The sequence below is a fragment of the Neoarius graeffei genome, chromosome 13, assembly GCF_027579695.1.
Source record: "Neoarius graeffei isolate fNeoGra1 chromosome 13, fNeoGra1.pri, whole genome shotgun sequence".
NCBI lineage: Eukaryota > Metazoa > Chordata > Actinopteri > Siluriformes > Ariidae > Neoarius > Neoarius graeffei.
In genome coordinates, this window is record NC_083581.1 from 2,576,065 (window position 1) to 2,592,877 (window position 16,813).

At 43.2% G+C, this 16,813-nt stretch overlaps 1 protein-coding gene across 1 annotated transcript in view; it reads left to right on the top strand.

Annotated features, from left to right (window-relative positions):
• Positions 1–16,813, top strand: part of l3mbtl1 (L3MBTL histone methyl-lysine binding protein 1) — a 51,485-nt gene that overhangs the window by 634 nt on the left and 34,038 nt on the right. The window contains exons 2-4 of the mRNA XM_060936704.1: positions 8,654–8,793; positions 8,899–9,043; positions 11,123–11,267. Of these exons, the coding sequence (XP_060792687.1) occupies positions 8,654–8,793; positions 8,899–9,043; positions 11,123–11,267 (430 nt within the window). The remainder of the gene's footprint in view (positions 1–8,653; positions 8,794–8,898; positions 9,044–11,122; positions 11,268–16,813) is intronic.

Sequence of the window (16,813 nt, forward strand, 5' to 3'; positions counted from 1 at the left end):
AATAGATACTAAAGATGTGGCCTTGATGGTGTCGTACCTGTCACAAGTGTAAGCAGTGTTTAGTACCTTTTTTTTTTCCTTTTAGATCATGTTTCCACACTGCTGAATGATAAATAGGATAAACAAATGTGCGTTTTCCTGTCCAGGAACGTTTAAGTACCAAATAAGGACATGTGGGTGGGGCTAGAAGAAGAACAGGTCTTTGATTGGTCAAACACAATGGTCATGGATTGGTAAGATGAAGAGAGTTTAAAGTTAGAACATGTGATTTTGTTCATGAATCAGTTCTTCACTTGATTTTGAAACTGAGATCATTAATCAGAGGTGATGTTGGGGGCGGAGCCACACCTCAGGCGAGCCCAGGTTCTGAGGTCACTGTGTCGAGTTAAACTTCTCCATTTAACCACTAAACCTGTTCCTTCCAAAACCCACACAAATCTTCTCCATGGTCAGGATTCATTTTTATTATTATTATTTTATATTTTGCGTTGACTTGAAACTTTATTCTTATTAAATATCACTTTTTATTTTTGGATTTTAAGTTGTGGAAGTTGAAATTAAAACCAGGGTGGGTTTCCCCCCATGTTAATTAATTTATTTATATTTTTGAGCATTCCCTTTATAGGCCACCCGATAAGATGCGTCTAATTTGATCATGTGATTCAGGTGGAACTAATTATCGGTTTAATCGCATCCTTTTGCTTCGTTAACTCCAGTTTGTGGTTTGTCGCTGGGCAGTGGGTAAAAATATCAGGATGGATTTTGATTATAAGCAGAAAATGAAGCACAAAAGTGAGGAAAGAAAGAAATGAACTGGGCAATAAGTTGCGGCGGCTGTGCTGGAGGTGTGGGACTTGTTTTCGGGCGCCTTTTGGTGGGACTGTGGCTGCTACACCATTGGAGTGACATCCTGGCCTCTATTTGGTGGCTTTTTCTTTTTTTTTTATTTATTTGTTCCCTATAATTGTAAAGGGACCTTGAGTTTTGAGAAAGGAGCCATATAAATTGAAATTATTATTATTATCTCATCTCATCTCATCTCATTATCTGTAGCCGCTTTATCCTTCTACAGGGTTGCAGGCAAGCTGGATCCTATCCCAGCTGACTACAGGCGACAGGCGGGGTACACCCTGGACAAGTCGCCAGGTCATCACAGGGCTGACACATAGACACAGACAACCATTCACACTCACATTCACACCTACGCTCAATTTAGAGTCACCAGTTAACCTAACCTGCATGTCTTTGGACTGTGGGGGAAACCGGAGGAAACCCACGCGGACACGGGGAGAACATGCAAACTCCACACAGAAAGGCCCTCGCCGGCCCCGGGGCTCGAACCCAGGACCTTCTTGCTGTGAGGCGACAGCGCTAACCACTACACCACCGTGCCGCCCTATTATTATTATTATTATTATTATTGGTAATCAATGTTGTGTGTGCGTACGCCCCACAGGTTGGATGTGAGAATGAAGAGAAAGAGAGTCTTTCTGGGAAAAGATGGATGACGTGGTAGAAAGTATACCGAGGGAGGAGGGCGTGCTGATAGGAGCAGATTTCAACGGACATGTTGGCGAGGGAAACAGAGGAGATGAGGACGTGACAGGCAGATATGGTGTAAGAGAGAGAAATGTGGAAGGGCAAATGGTGGTTGATTTTTCAAAGAGGATGAATTTGGCAATAGTCAATACATACTTCAAGAAGAAAGAGCAGCACAGGGTGATGTTTAAGAGTGGAGGAAGATCTACACAGGTGGCCTATATACTCTGCAGAAGGGGTAACCTGAAGGAGATTGGAGACTGTAAAGTGATGGCAGGGGAGAGTGTAGCTAGACAACATCAAGTGGTCGTGTGCAGGATGAGCTTGAAAGTGAAAAAGAGGAAGCGTGAAATAGTGGAGCCGAAGATTAAGTGGTGGAAATTAAGAGGTTGAACATCAGAAGGAGTTTAGGGAAGAGATGAGATGAGCATTGAGTGGTCATGGAAGTCTGCCAGAAGATTGGGATACTACTGCTGTACTAGTAAGAGAGGCAGCAAGGAAGGTGCTAGGGTGGTCATCGGGAAGGAGGAAGGAAGACAAGGAGACATGGTGGTGGAACAAAGAAGTGCAGGAAATTATAAAAGAGAAGAGACTGGCAAAGAAGAATTGGGACGAGCAGAGAGACGAGGAAAGCAGGCGGTTATACAGAGAGACGAGACAGAAGGCAAAAACAGAGGTAGCGAAGGCGAAAGCAGATGCATACCAGGAGTTGTACGAAAGACTGGAGACCAAAGAAGGAGAGAAAGACCTGTACAGACTAGCTAGGGAGAGAAACAGGGAAGCGAGGGATGTACAGCAGGTAAGAGTGATGAAAGATGGAAATGGAAATGTGCTGATAAACAAAGAGAGTGCATTAAGAAGGTGGAAAGAGTACTCTGAGGATTTATTAAATGAGGAGAATCCAAGAGAGAAAAGGTCAGATTCATTGGGGACAGCAAATCAGGAAGCAGAGTTGGTTAGTAAGGATGAGGTGAGGGCAGCCATGAAAAGAATGAAGACTGGGAAAGCAGTCGGACCAGATGGTATCCCGATTGAGGCTTGGAGATGTTTGGGTGAGACGGCTGTGGAGTTCCTAACGAGATTGTTTAATAAGATCCTAGAGAATGAGAAAATGCTAAATGAATGGAGAAAGAGTGCGCTAGTCCCAATATACAAGAATAAGGGAGATGTACAGAGCTGCAGGAATTACAGAGGAATAAAACTGATGAGCCACACCATGAAGTTATGGGAAAGGGTATTGGAGGTGAGATTGAGAAGAGAGGTAGCAATCTGTGAACAGCAGTACGGGTTTATGACAAGGAAGAGCACGTCGGATGCAATTTTTTGCTTTAAGAATGTTAACGGAGAAGTACAGGGAAGGCCAGAGAAAGCTACATTGTGTGTTGTAGACCTGGAGAAGGCATACGATAGAGTGCCGAGAGATGAGTTATGGTATTGTATGAGAAAGTGTGGAGTGAATGAGAAGTATATCAGAGTGGTGCAAGACATGTATGAGAACAGTGAAACAGCAGTGAGGTGTGCAGTTGGAACGACTGAATGGTTCAAGGTGAAGGTGGGACTTCATCAAGGATCTACAGTGGTGCTTGAAAGTTTGTGAACCCTTTAGAATTTTCTATATTTCTGCATAAATATGACCTAAAACATCATCAGATTTTCCCACAAGTCCTAAAAGTAGATAAAGAGAACCCAGTTAAACAAATGAGACAAAAATATTATACTTGGTCATTTATTTATTGAGGAAAATGATCCAATATTACATATCTGTGAGTGGCAAAAGTATGTGAACCTTTGCTTTCAGTATCTGGTGTGACCCCCTTGTGCAGCAATAACTGCAACTAAACGTTTGCGGTAACTGTTGATCAGTCCTGCACACCGGCTTGGAGGAATTTTAGCCCGTTCCTCCGTACAGAACAGCTTCAACTCTGGGATGTTGGTGGGTTTCCTCACATGAACTGCTCGCTTCAGGTCCTTCCACAACATTTCCATTGGATTAAGGTCAGGACTTTGACTTGGCCATTCCAAAACATTCACTTTATTCTTCTTTAACCATTCTTTGGTAGAACGACTTGTGTGCTTAGGGTCGTTGTCTTGCTGCATGACCCACCTTCTCTTGAGATTCAGTTCATGGACAGATGTCCTGACATTTTTCTTTAGAATTCACCGGTATAATTCAGAATTCATCATTCTATCAATGGTGGCAAGCCGTCCTGGCCCAGATGCAGCAAAACAGGCCCAAACCATGATACTACCACCACCATGTTTCACAGATGGGATAAGGTTCTTATGCTGGAATGCAGTGTTTTCCTTTCTCCAAACATAACGCTTCTCATTTAAACCAAAAAGTTCTATTTTGGTCTCATCCGTCCACAAAACATTTTTCCAGTAGCCTTCTGGCTTGTCCACATGATCTTTAGCAAACTGCAGACGAGCAGCAATGTTCTTTTTGGAGAGCAGTGGCTTTCTCCTTGCAGCCCTGCCATGCACACCATTGTTGTTCAGTGTTCTCCTGATGGTGGACTCATGAACATTAACATTAGCCAATGTGATAGAGGCCTTCAGTTGCTTAGAAGTTACCCTGGGGTCCTTTCTAACCTCGCCGACTATTACACGCCTTGCTCTTGGAGTGATCTTTGTTGGTCGACCACTCCTGGGGAGGGTAACAATGGTCTTGAATTTCCTCCATTTGTACACAATCTGTCTGACTGTGGATTGGTGGAGTCCAAACTCTTTAGAGATGGTTTTGTAACCTTTTCCAGCCTGATGAGCATCAGCAACACTTTTTCTGAGGTTCTCAGAAATCTCCTTTGTTCGTGCCATGATACACTTCCACAAACATGTGTTGTGAAGATCAGACTTTGATAGATCCCTGTTCTTTAGATAAAACAGGGTGCCCACTCACACCTGATTGTCATCCCATTGATTGAAAACACCTGACTCTAATTTCACCTTCAAATTAACTGCTAATCCTAGAGGTTCACATACTTTTGCCACTCACAGATATGTAATATTGGATCATTTTCCTCAATAAATAAATGACCGAGTATAATATTTTTGTCTCATTTGTTTAACTGGGTTCTCTTTAGCTACTTTTAGGACTTGTGTGAAAATCTGATGATGTTTTAGGTCATATTTATGCAGAAATATAGAACATTCTAAAGGGTTCACAAACTTTCAAGCACCACTGTACTTTGAGTCCTTTTTTGTTTGCCATAGTGATGGATAGCTTGACGGACGAAGTGAGGCAAGAATCCCCGTGGAACATGATGTTTGCGGATGATATTGTGATATGTGGTGAAAGTAGAAAGGAGGTTGAGTTGGGTTTGGAGAGATGGAGGGATGCATTGGAACGAAGAGGAATGAAGGTGAGCAGGAGCAAAACAGAATACATGTGCATCAGTGAGAATGGCGATGAGAGTGTAGTGAAGATGCAAGGAGTAGACGTAAAGAAAGTTGGTGAATTCAAGTACCTGGGGTCAACTGTGCAGGAAAATGTGGGCTGCGATAGTGAGGTGAGAAAGAGAGTGCAGGCAGGGTGGAGCAGGTGGAGAAGGATTTCGGGAGTCATTTGTGATCAGAAAGTCCCAGCAAAAGTGAAAGGTAAGATGTATAAGACAGTAGTGAGACCAGCTGTGATGTATGGATTGGAGACCGTACCCTTAACGAAGAGACAGGAGGCAAAATTGGAGGTGGCGGAGTTGAGGATGTTAAGGTTTGTGATGGGAGTGAGAAGGTTGGACAGGATGAGGAACGAGCACATCAGAGGGACAGCACATGTGGAGAGCTTGGGAATTAAGCTAAGAGAGATGAGACTGGGGCGGCACGGTGGTGTAGTGGTTAGCGCTGTCGCCTCACAGCAAGAAGGTCCGGGTTCGAGCCCCGTGGCCAGCGAGGGCCTTTCTGTGTGGAGTTTGCATGTTCTCCCCGTGTCCGCGTGGGTTTCCTCCGGGTGCTCCGGTTTCCCCCACAGTCCAAAGACATGCAGGTTAGGTTAACTGGTGACTCTAAATTGAGCGTAGGTGTGAATGTGAGTGTGAATGGTTGTCTGTGTCTATGTGTCAGCCCTGTGATGACCTGGCGACTTGTCCAGGGTGTACCCCGCCTTTCACCCGTAGTCAGCTGGGGTAGGATCCAGCTCGCCTGCGACCCTGTAGAACAGGATAAAGCGGCTACAGATAATGAGATGAGATGAATAATTACAGAAAAGTCTGATTCTATTCCAGTGAAATAGTACAGTTAGATACAGAACTGGACAGGACATTCCTCTGTTCCAACACACACACACACACACACACACACACAAAGCTAGTGTGCGCCATTTATTTTATTTCAGAAACATTTTTATGTTTCTTAAAATTCTCTTCACATCCAGACAGCAGTGAATAAATCAAATACTCTGACAATAAAAAGGACAAAAATCCATCTGTAAAACATCCGTCCAATCATTTTACTCGGTCTGAATCAAATGATTTGGACGGCTTGATAGTAGGCGTTTTCTTCCATGTGAATGAGACATGAGGTAGTTGGATGATGATGGTGATGATGATGATAATAACTAAAAATATAAGATGAATTTCCAACAAAAACCAACAAAGTCATAGAAATGTGTATCCAATAAATAAAAGTATAATAGCTAACAGAGTTTGACTGCCTGGTTGTTCAGGAGGGGATGTGCTCTTGAGATCAAAGACTTCTTACGTCTTTCAGTTCCTGATATGGTTTTGCGAGATGACTTTTGTTCCTAGTAGCATACTTGTGGGCCATCATTCTTGGAAGGAACACATGATTTGGATGGTTGGGGTCCTTTATAATTCTTTCAAACTCACATATAGTCGCCTCATCTCTTCGTTCCTCCAGACTCACAATACTTATCTTCAGGATGCTAATTATGGCCAGACAGTGATCCTGCACTTGTTGTATTTCGGGATACCACTCCAGACCGGCAGTGTGTACTCTCGCACCGGATGAATCTTACCGCGGTAAACAGTGATCCCCACATCATTGGGTAGACTCGTCTTCCTGCATTCGCGTAGGCAGGGTAACCTTTTCTTAGCTTTCTTAATCACTTCATTAATTGGATATGATGACGATGCTACACTCATCCCCCAGCACGCGCTCTCTCATGCACTTGTCCTCCAGCAGGAATCAGGCGGTGCGCGTTCATGTGATTTGGAGGCGTGGTTATGAACACATACATGTCAACCTTTGGTCAATCAAACCTGTATAACCAACCTCCAAAATCCGCATTTCCCTTATAAAATCCGTATAAGATGCAAATTAAAATAATTTACCTAAAATTTGAATGATAATTAACAATGATATATCCCAGTTACTTTTTATTCAATATTAATAACAACAAACCTTCAGAATGAATACAAAGCTCCAATGTTTGACAAAAACACAAAGTGTTATCAGCGTAGTTACGAAGGAAATACTTCGTTGTTTGGAGACAGGTTTCACCGAGTGGCTATTATGCGCGAGACTTCATATTAGCCACAAAGTCAGAAAAATCTGTTTGTAAAATTACGTTATAATGACCAAATACAATGAAAAGTATTTTTCCAGTCTCACCTGTGAAAGGTAATCCCATGTGATCTCGTTTGGACGGTAAACCTGTTGGTACAGTTAAACGCAGCACATGAATGAGGCATCTTTATTCTCGGCTACTTTGCCACATCCAATATGGCGGCGAGGATGACGTATGATTCTACGCAGAAGGCGGCGTCTATGTTTATATGTCTATGACTTCACGGTTGGAGGGATTCTCGCAATGCGGTGTGCGCATGATCAAAAGTGGAATGAAGTCTCGCTACCACAAGATAACGCGCGATTTCATAAGACTCTTTACTGGCTGTCTGTGGTGTACAGTACGTTTGTAAATGTTATGCGCTCTTTTATCATCGTGGGAATTGATTATAGCTCTAAATAAATATTGAAGTTTTTTTAAAGAATCCGTATAACTTTATTTGTATGCCCGTATACTACGTTTATTGAATCAAATCTGTATAAAATACGGACATTCTGTATAGGTTGACATGTATGTGAACGGGGGGGCAGGGTTTTCAGTTGGATACTTTCAAAATCGAGCTTACTTTCTTGCTGGTTTCTCTAAAATTACCTGCCCAACCTTTAAGTGCAAAATATCATCAGACTCACTGTTTCTGTTTGACTTTGACTTTATCATCAGTTTGTTTTGTAAAACAAAAGCTTGTAGACGTCGTGGCATTTCAGTCCAAAATTCCATCAAATGCAGATTTCTGTTGACAAATTTGAGACATTTTTAATTTATGGATTTCTTTCTTGGTTATTTTTGCTGTAACTTGTGCAGCTGTCTTTCTGATTTGCTTTAAAAAATTATGCTAAATGACACAATTGACTGAAAATTGGCAGTTGGAGCAGAGACGAGCAAAACTGTTGATGACAACTGCAGTCCTAAAGTTACTGTATATGGTGATTGTAGTCCTAAACCATTGTAAGCGTCCAGAGCGTCTTAGAAGTGTCTTTAGACTGTCCACATGGAGCCGTCCTCCACAGGAGCGATGTGATGAGAACCTCAGCTAGAAGTAGACTTGTAATTACAGAAATGTTATTAATTACACACAAGTCAATTTCCCTAAAATACAGACTTACTGAAATGCGTATTCTTTTAAATGCGTATTCTTTTTTCAAAATTATCTGCATTTATCAAGAATCTAATCAAAATTTTATATATATATATATATATATATATATATATATATATATATATATATATATAAATAATTTTTTTTTTTTAAATCCAAAAATCAAGCATCTTTGCAGTGAAATAAATATTAATTCTAACATCATCAGGATGCAAATTTGCACACATTTAACGAGTGCCTCAATTTAAAGGAAATCACTAAGAATATCAGCAAGTGGCTGTAAGATTAATTCGTCTTTTTATTCTTAAAAAAAGACCCTCTTTACTCTTTTGTAGTGGGTTTTTTTGAAAGCCAGAACTGATCTGTGATTGGATCTTCACATCACAAACCTCGGTGTGTTTTAATGATTTAAAGAATTTTGTTGTGAAAGTAATTTTTTTAAAGATTAAGGACTGAAACCTTTTTTATTTATTTTTAATTTAATTTATTTATAGCTTCCACTCATCAGCTGCCCAAAGTGGACGTGTCCCAAACCACGGCAAAGGAAGTGACCCAGGTGGGCGGGACATGCAGCATCGTCCATGTTCTGGAGTGGAAGGAGGGAATGGCGATCCTCCCAGGCAGCAATCTGAAGGTGAGGGAGAGATTTCTCCTGAACTTCGTGATGTAGATTTAATGAAGAAGGTGAGCTGGTACGTCTGGGATGGATCTCCTGACAGACCGTGTGTGTGTTGTGCAGCTGTGTGTGAGCGACAGCGGCACTCTGGAGGTGGTCAGTCAAGGGAAAGTGAGCTCAGCAAACCCTCTCGCTGATGGAGCTCCAACCAAAGTCATGGATGGAGAAACTAAACCGGCTGTGAAACTCGGTACAGATCCTTCAGCAGGTCTGCAGCGTTCCTCTGACAAACTCCACACTTTCTGCCATGATGAAGTGTCTCACGCAGGGTTTTTTAATTAAATGATCTCGTCCTAAGTATGGTTTACAGTGGGGCAAAAAAGTATTTAGTCAGCCACCAATTGTGCAAGTTCTCCCACTTAAAAAGATGAGAGAGGCCTGTAATTTTCATCATAGGTACACTTCAACTGTGAGAGACAGAATGGGGGGAAAGAATCCAGGAAATCACATTGTAGGATTTTTAATGAATTAATTGGTAAATTCCTCGGTAAAATAAGTATTTGGTCACCTACAAACAAGCAAGATTTCTGGCTCTCACAGACCTGTAACAACTTCTTTAAGAGGCTCCTCTGTCCTCCACTCGTTACCTGTATTAATGGCACCTGTTTGAACTCATTATCAGTATAAAAGACACCTGTCCACAACCTCTAACAGTCACACGCCAAACTCCACTATGGCCAAGACCAAAGAGCTGTCAAAGGACACCAGAAAAAAAATTGTAGACCTGCACCAGGCTGGGAAGACTGAATCTGCAATAGGTAAGCAGCTTGGTGTGAAGAAATCAACTGTGGGAGCAATTATTAGAAAATGGAAGACATACAAGACCACTGATAATCTCCCTCGATCTGGGGCTCCATGCAAGATCTCACCCCGTGGGGTCAAAATGATCACAAGAACGGTGAGCAAAAATCCCAGAACCACACAGGGGGACCTAGTGAATGACCTGCAGAGAGCTGGGACCAAAGTAACAAAGGCTACCATCAGTAACACACTACGCCGCCAGGGACTCAAATCCTGCAGTGCCAGACGTGTCCCCCTGCTTAAGCCAGTACATGTCCAGGCCCGTCTGAAGTTTGCTAGAGAGCATTTGGATGATCCAGAAGAGGACTGGGAGAATGTCATATGGTCAAATGAAACCAAAATAGAACTTTTTGGTAAAAACTCAACTTGTCATGTTTGGAGGAGAGAGAATGCTGAGTTGCATCCAAAGAACACCATACCTACTGTGAAGCATGGGGGTGGAAACATCATGCTTTGGGGCTGTTTTTCTGCAAAGGGACCAGGACGACTGATCCGTGTAAAGGAAAGAATGAATGGGGCCATGTATCGTGAGATTTTGAGTGAAAACCTCCTTCCATCAGCAAGGGCATTGAAGATGAAACGTGGCTGGGTCTTTCAGCATGACAATGATCCCAAACACACCACCTGGGCAACGAAGGAGTGGCTTCGTAAGAAGCATTTCAAGGTCCTGGAGTGGCCTAGCCAGTCTCCAGATCTCAACCCCATAGAAAATCTTTGGAGGGAGTTGAAAGTCTGTGTTGCCCAGCGACAGCCCCAAACCATCACTGCTCTAGAGGAGATCTGCATGGAGGAATGGGCCAAAATACCAGCAACAGTGTGTGAAAACCTTGTGAAGACTTACAGAAAACATTTGACCTCTGTCATTGCCAACAAAGGGTATATAACAAAGTATTGAGATGAACTTTTGTTATTGACCAAATACTTATTTTCCACCATAATTTGCAAATAAATTCTTTAAAAATCAGACAATGTGATTTTCTGGATTTTTTTTCTCATTCTGTCTCTCATAGTTGAAGTGTACCTATGATGAAAATTACAGGCCTCTCTCATCTTTTTAAGCGGGAGAACTTGCACAATTGGTGACTGACTAAATACTTTTTTGCCCCACTGTATATGAGTCTCCTTGGTTCTTCATCCAAGGATGTTCTAGAGTCTGGAAATGAGTGGGGTAATGATCTGATGATATGGACTGATTCAGTGATTTGAAATGAAATGATGCAACAATCAAATTGAGAGGATCTGTAGGTTATTGTAAATAATAAAAGTAAACTGATGTGTTAAACATGTCATAAAAGATTATATACAAGATATACGTCGATGCCGTAGTCGTCCAGGATGGTTTTAGTGATCCGGAACAAAAACATGAGAACTAAAGAGCAGCCAAATGTCAGTCAGTAAATTCTGTTGATCTATAACGACGTGTCGGTGTTTGGTCACGTCCACACTGTGGCTCTGCACTGATCAGATGTGTGTGTTGTGTCTGTAGATGTCCAGGCCGTGCGTGTCGATGGCGTTCGGCTCGTTAAGGTCAACCCGGAGGTCCAGGAGAACTCGGTTCCACACAAGAACAGCGATCAGATGATGAAACGCAGCTACAGCGAGGAGCTCCGGCGAGATTCGGCACCTGACAGGTAACTGGACTGTAAACACACACTGAGCTGAGACTGACTCACAAATACTGGACTGGAGTTAGACAAAACTTACACTTCACTGATGCACAGAGCAAAAGTTTTCACTCCTCCAGATCCTGTCATATACGAGCTCTCGTTCAATGCGTATAAAGGCATGGGGGTGGAACAAGCTTGTAAAGGAGTAGCGGTGATCGCTGGTGATCAGTTAGTCCACTTTACTAATCTGTGCATGTAACAAATCAAACAAGATTTTCACGCTGATTAGTGCGGCATTTCATTCAATTTTAACTTGCTACCTTGAGGAGCTAAATCTATAGCTACAACGGTTTATCATCAGAACACAAAATACACTCCACGGCCACTTTAATAGGAACGTGTTGTTGATTCTAACCTCCCTGTTCTTGGCTGCAGGAGTGGAACCCAATGTGTTCTGCTGTTGCATGCTGAGATGCTTTTCTGCTCACCACGGTTGTAAAGAGTGATGATATGAGTTACTATATCCTTCCTGTCCATTTCCCTCTGACCCTCTCTTATCAACAAGGCGTTTGTTTCCACCCACAGAACTGTCGCTCACTCACTCAGTGTTTTTTGTTTTCCGCACCATTCTGTGTAAACTCTAGAGACTGTTGTGTGTGAAAACCCCAGGAGGAGATCAGTAGCTTCTGAAATACTCAAACCTCATACTCATCTGGCTCAAACCACCAACACCCATACCACAGTGAGAGACAGAAAGAAAGTCACACTTCACTGTGAGATCATGGTTTTTTCCATTCTGATGTTTGAACATCGTGAACATGAACTGAAGCTCTTGATTTGTATCTGTGGGATTTGATCGGCTGATTAGAAAACAGCAGGTGGATGTAGGGGTGTTCCTAATAAAGTGGCTGGTGAGGGTAGGCTGGACAGGCCACACCCACAAGTGATATCGGGCATCTGTGAAACTGAATTTGTTTTAAATGATTTCACTTCATGGTAAGATGATGTAAAGTCACTTCATTGCTGTTATTGTTTTGAAGCTCATTGTTTGCTCAAAGTAAGTCTAATCACGTTTTAAATGATGAATCAGTCTTTTAAATGATACTAAAATCCGATCTCGGCATTTGTCCTACATGCACATCTGTGAATCGGATCAGAAATGATCTTTAGAGGTAACTTGTACAGTGGCGGCTGGTAGTCTTTCAAACAGGGGAGGCTGGTCGGTTACGATATTTCCAGATTTTAAAAGAAAAAAGAAAAAACACATCAATTTTGCCCATACTCTTGTCTCTGACCTGGCTGATTGTTGGCAGCGTCACAAACTGTGAAATAACAGGTTCTTTTGGCCCATTAGCCTACTGTCCAATATACATGATGGTGGTGTTGGGGGGGGGGTTATATTTTAACATTTTATATTTTAAAATTGTGGCATGTTGTTTAAAAATTGATCATTATTGAAAGCAGCTCTTTGTCAGGAACCTCAGCAGTAACAGCAGAGTGTTCTGGAATAGGCACAAGCACTGACCTTGGGGAGCCAAACATAGAGCTGGGTGCCACACATTTCATTCAATGACACTTTCCCTATTTTTTTTACTTATTTTGACTGAGAAATGTTTTATTGACAATTTTGATAACCCTTCACTTTTAATCCAGGTCTGTAGTGTGAAATGTTCTCGGCTGTGTTTTTGTTTAAAAATGTTTTCCAAATTGTAGCTGTGTTTAATTCATATCCAGAAAAATATATATTCCAATATAATATACTCAGCATAAACATTTTAAATAGATTCTATATTTTTGGTCCATCCATGACATATTACTAAAGTAGCCTATTTACTGTTGTTGATGTGGGTCACTTGCTGTTAGCCAATTCACTTTCTCGTACCAGGAGAGCTGAAAGGAACGAGTATTATTCCCTACCTTTTTCACCAAGTCAATTTGAGGCGTTGGTCTACCCTGCTCTTTAATTTAAATTTTTTCCTCGAAAGGAAGACTGGCAAATGGCTTCGCCAAAATTAAATCAGCAATGCTCGGCATCCGTGCGCAGCTTTCTTGCTAGCTGACTAGCCCCCTCAAGTTCAAGTTCAGTCACTCAAATAAACGAAATTTCTGGAACTAAGATAGCAAACTTGACAACACTATATTTACACTTTATTTACAATGAAAATATATACAAACTAAAAAAGCTGGTAGAAACCGTATGTAATGAATGAAATCGAAATGTAAGCTGATCTCTTACAATACACCACAGCACTTGCGAATCCGCATGGGACTGAACTGAAATTCACCGCTGCCTGTCTATAGTTGAAACGAGCTGTCAATCAAAGAAAATATCCGGCCGCTTTCACCAATCACCAGTCTCCTCGCGGAAACTGCCATGTCCCTCCCACTGTGAGGCTGGGAGTCCGTGGGCGGGCGTTTTCGCAGTATTTGTCCAATAACCGTCTTGCATTTTGAGATTGAAAGCGCAGAGCTCCCAAATGCCATTGAAGTGCACTGAGGCTGGGCTGCATCGCGCTGTCACGAGAGGGAAAAACTCACGCACACATTAAAGTTATAACGGAATGATTTCGCACTGTAGTTGGGTTGAGCACATATATTTCTATGATTCTGGATCTGAAATAGCAATGTTATAAGGTCGGCTATAACATAAGCCTAGCGCAATTCATCCTACACGATGTTCAGCATTTTTAGAGGAGGCTGAGCCTCCCTCGTTGTCTTAGAGCAATCACTTGTGAACTTGTACTAAATGTGTACTGTAACATTTCTAACACTAATGATGTAAAAGCTCGTGACTACAGCTTGGAGGCGTGGCTACAGGATCTCGGCGTCCTCGTATAATTACGTCACGATGCAGTTTTCATTATTGTGAGCAGGTGACCACACCCTTTATAACTCCTCCTCTACTGTTTAAAAAAAACTGACTGGAAAAACTATTTTTGAACTCCATTTCCTTTTCCCTTCTCTTTGTAAAAACATACATTTTGAACAAAACCCTTTGTTCCTAGTTGCGTAACTCTTTAAAAGCACATTAGATAAATTGATTAAAAGTAGTCATGATTAGCTCTATCAGTTTAAGTGGAGCTGAATATGATTTGTATAATATATATTTTTCTCTCCATTCATGAACACAAAGCAGTGTTTTGAGCTAGAGTTAGCATGCTAACTTGACTTAGCATTAGCAAGAATTGTAATGATGTCACATTCAAGTGCACTATAATAAAACATGTAAAATCCTGCTCAGTGGGTTGAGAATAGTCACAGGGACAGTCACTGTTTGTTTTGGGGGCGTTTTCCCCTGTAATAAGTGCTTATGAGCACCAAGCTGTGATATTAGCATATTAGTAGAGTGTGGCGTGAAGTGGGGTGTGGGAGTGTCTATAAAATGACTGACAGGATGGTCATGTAAATGTAAACGTACATTCCGGACCATACCACAGTTTCCCACAGGGCTCTTCTCCGCTGTGTAACAGCTACTTTTCTCCTGAGGTTACGGTTTAAACATCATTTATCACAAACATATATTTCTCCAGCGGGCGGCACGGTGGTGTAGTGGTTAGCGCTGTGACCTCACAGCAAGAAGGTCCGGGTTCGAGCCCCGGGGCCAGCGAGGGCCTTTCTGTGCGGAGTTTGCATGTTCTCCCCGTGTCCGCGTGGGTTTCCTCCGGGTGCTCCGGTTTCCCCCACAGTCCAAAGACATGCAGGTTAGGTTAACTGGTGACTCTAAATTGAGCGTAGGTGTGAATGTGAGTGTGAATGGTTGTCTGTGTCTATGTGTCAGTCCTGTGATGACCTGGCGACTTGTCCAGGGTGTACCCCGCCTTTCACCTGTAGTCAGCTGGGATAGGCTCCAGCTCGCCTGTGAACCTGTAGAACAGGATAAAGCGGCTACAGATAATGAGATGAGATAATGAGATGAGACTGATCAGTGTTTTGAAATCCCACATTGCAGAGAACGAGTGTAATTTCGCCGCGTTAGCTGTAAGTGTTCTGTCCCCCCCCCCCCCCCCCCCCCCCCGAGGTTGTATTAGGGTTTTGTAACGCTGTGCAGCGAGCTCGTGAATATTTCATGTCACACCCACGATGTGAAGTTGTGTAATAAGGACTCTAAAGGCTGCTGCACTCGAGCTTGTTAAAGCAGATTCGCTTCATGATCAGCGGCTGTACTTTCAGCTTTTTATAACTGTGACTCACCGACGCTGAACCGATGGCTCACGGCTTCCTGAAACAAACCATTTCACGTTTCACTCTGTGTATCTCTCTCTCTCTCTCTCTCTCTCTCTGCCCCTCTGTGTATCTCTCTCTCTCTGCCCCTCTGTGTATCTCTCTCTCTGCCCCTCTGTGTATCTCTCTCTCTCTGCCCCTCTGTGTATCTCTCTCTCTGCCCCTCTGTGTATCTCTCTCTCTGCCCCTCTGTGTATCTCTCTCTCTGCCCCTCTGTGTATCTCTCTCTCTGCCCCTCTGTGTATCTCTCTCTCTGCCCCTCTGTGTATCTCTCTCTCTCTGCCCCTCTGTGTATCTCTCTCTCTCTCTGCCCCTCTGTGTATCTCTCTCTCTGCCCCTCTGTGTATCTCTCTCTCTCTGCCCCTCTGTGTATCTCTCTCTCTCTGCCCCTCTGTGTATCTCTCTCTCTCTGCCCCTCTGTGTATCTCTCTCTCTCTGCCCCTCTGTGTATCTCTCTCTCTCTCTGCCCCTCTGTGTATCTCTCTCTCTCTGCCCCTCTGTGTATCTCTCTCTCTCTCTCTCTCTCTCTGCCCCTCTGTGTATCTCTCTCTCTGCCCCTCTGTGTATCTCTCTCTCTGCCCCTCTGTGTATCTCTCTCTCTCTCTCTGCCCCTCTGTGTGTATCTCTCTCTCTCTCTGCCCCTCTGTGTGTATCTCTCTCTGTCTCTGCCCCTCTGTGTGTATCTCTCTCTGTCTCTGCCCCTCTGTGTATCTCTCTCTCTCTGCCCCTCTGTGTATCTCTCTCTCTGCCTCTGTGTGTCTCTCTCTCTGCCTCTGTGTATCTCTCTCTCTCTGCCTCTGTGTATCTCTCTCTCTGCCCCTCTGTGTATCTCTCTCTCTGCCCCTCTGTGTATCTCTCTCTCTGCCCCTCTGTGTATCTCTCTCTCTGCCCCTCTGTGTGTATCTCTCTCTCTGCCCCTCTGTGTGTATCTCTCTCTCTGCCCCTCTGTGTATCTCTCTCTCTGCCCCTCTGTGTATCTCTCTCTCTGCCCCTCTGTGTATCTCTCTCTCTGCCCCTCTGTGTGTATATCTCTCTCTGCCCCTCTGTGTATCTCTCTCTCTGCCCCTCTGTGTGTATCTCTCTCTCTGCCCCTCTGTGTGTATCTCTCTCTCTGCCCCTCTGTGTATCTCTCTCTCTCTGCCCCTCTGTGTGTATCTCTCTCTCTGCCCCTCTGTGTGTATCTCTCTCTCTGCCCCTCTGTGTATCTCTCTCTCTGCCCCTCTGTGTGTATCTCTCTCTGCTCCTCTGTGTGTATTTCTCTCTCTGCCCCTCTGTGTATCTCTCTCTCTGCCCCTCTGTGTATCTCTCTCTCTGCCCCTCTGTGTGTATCTCTCTCTCTGCCCCTCTGT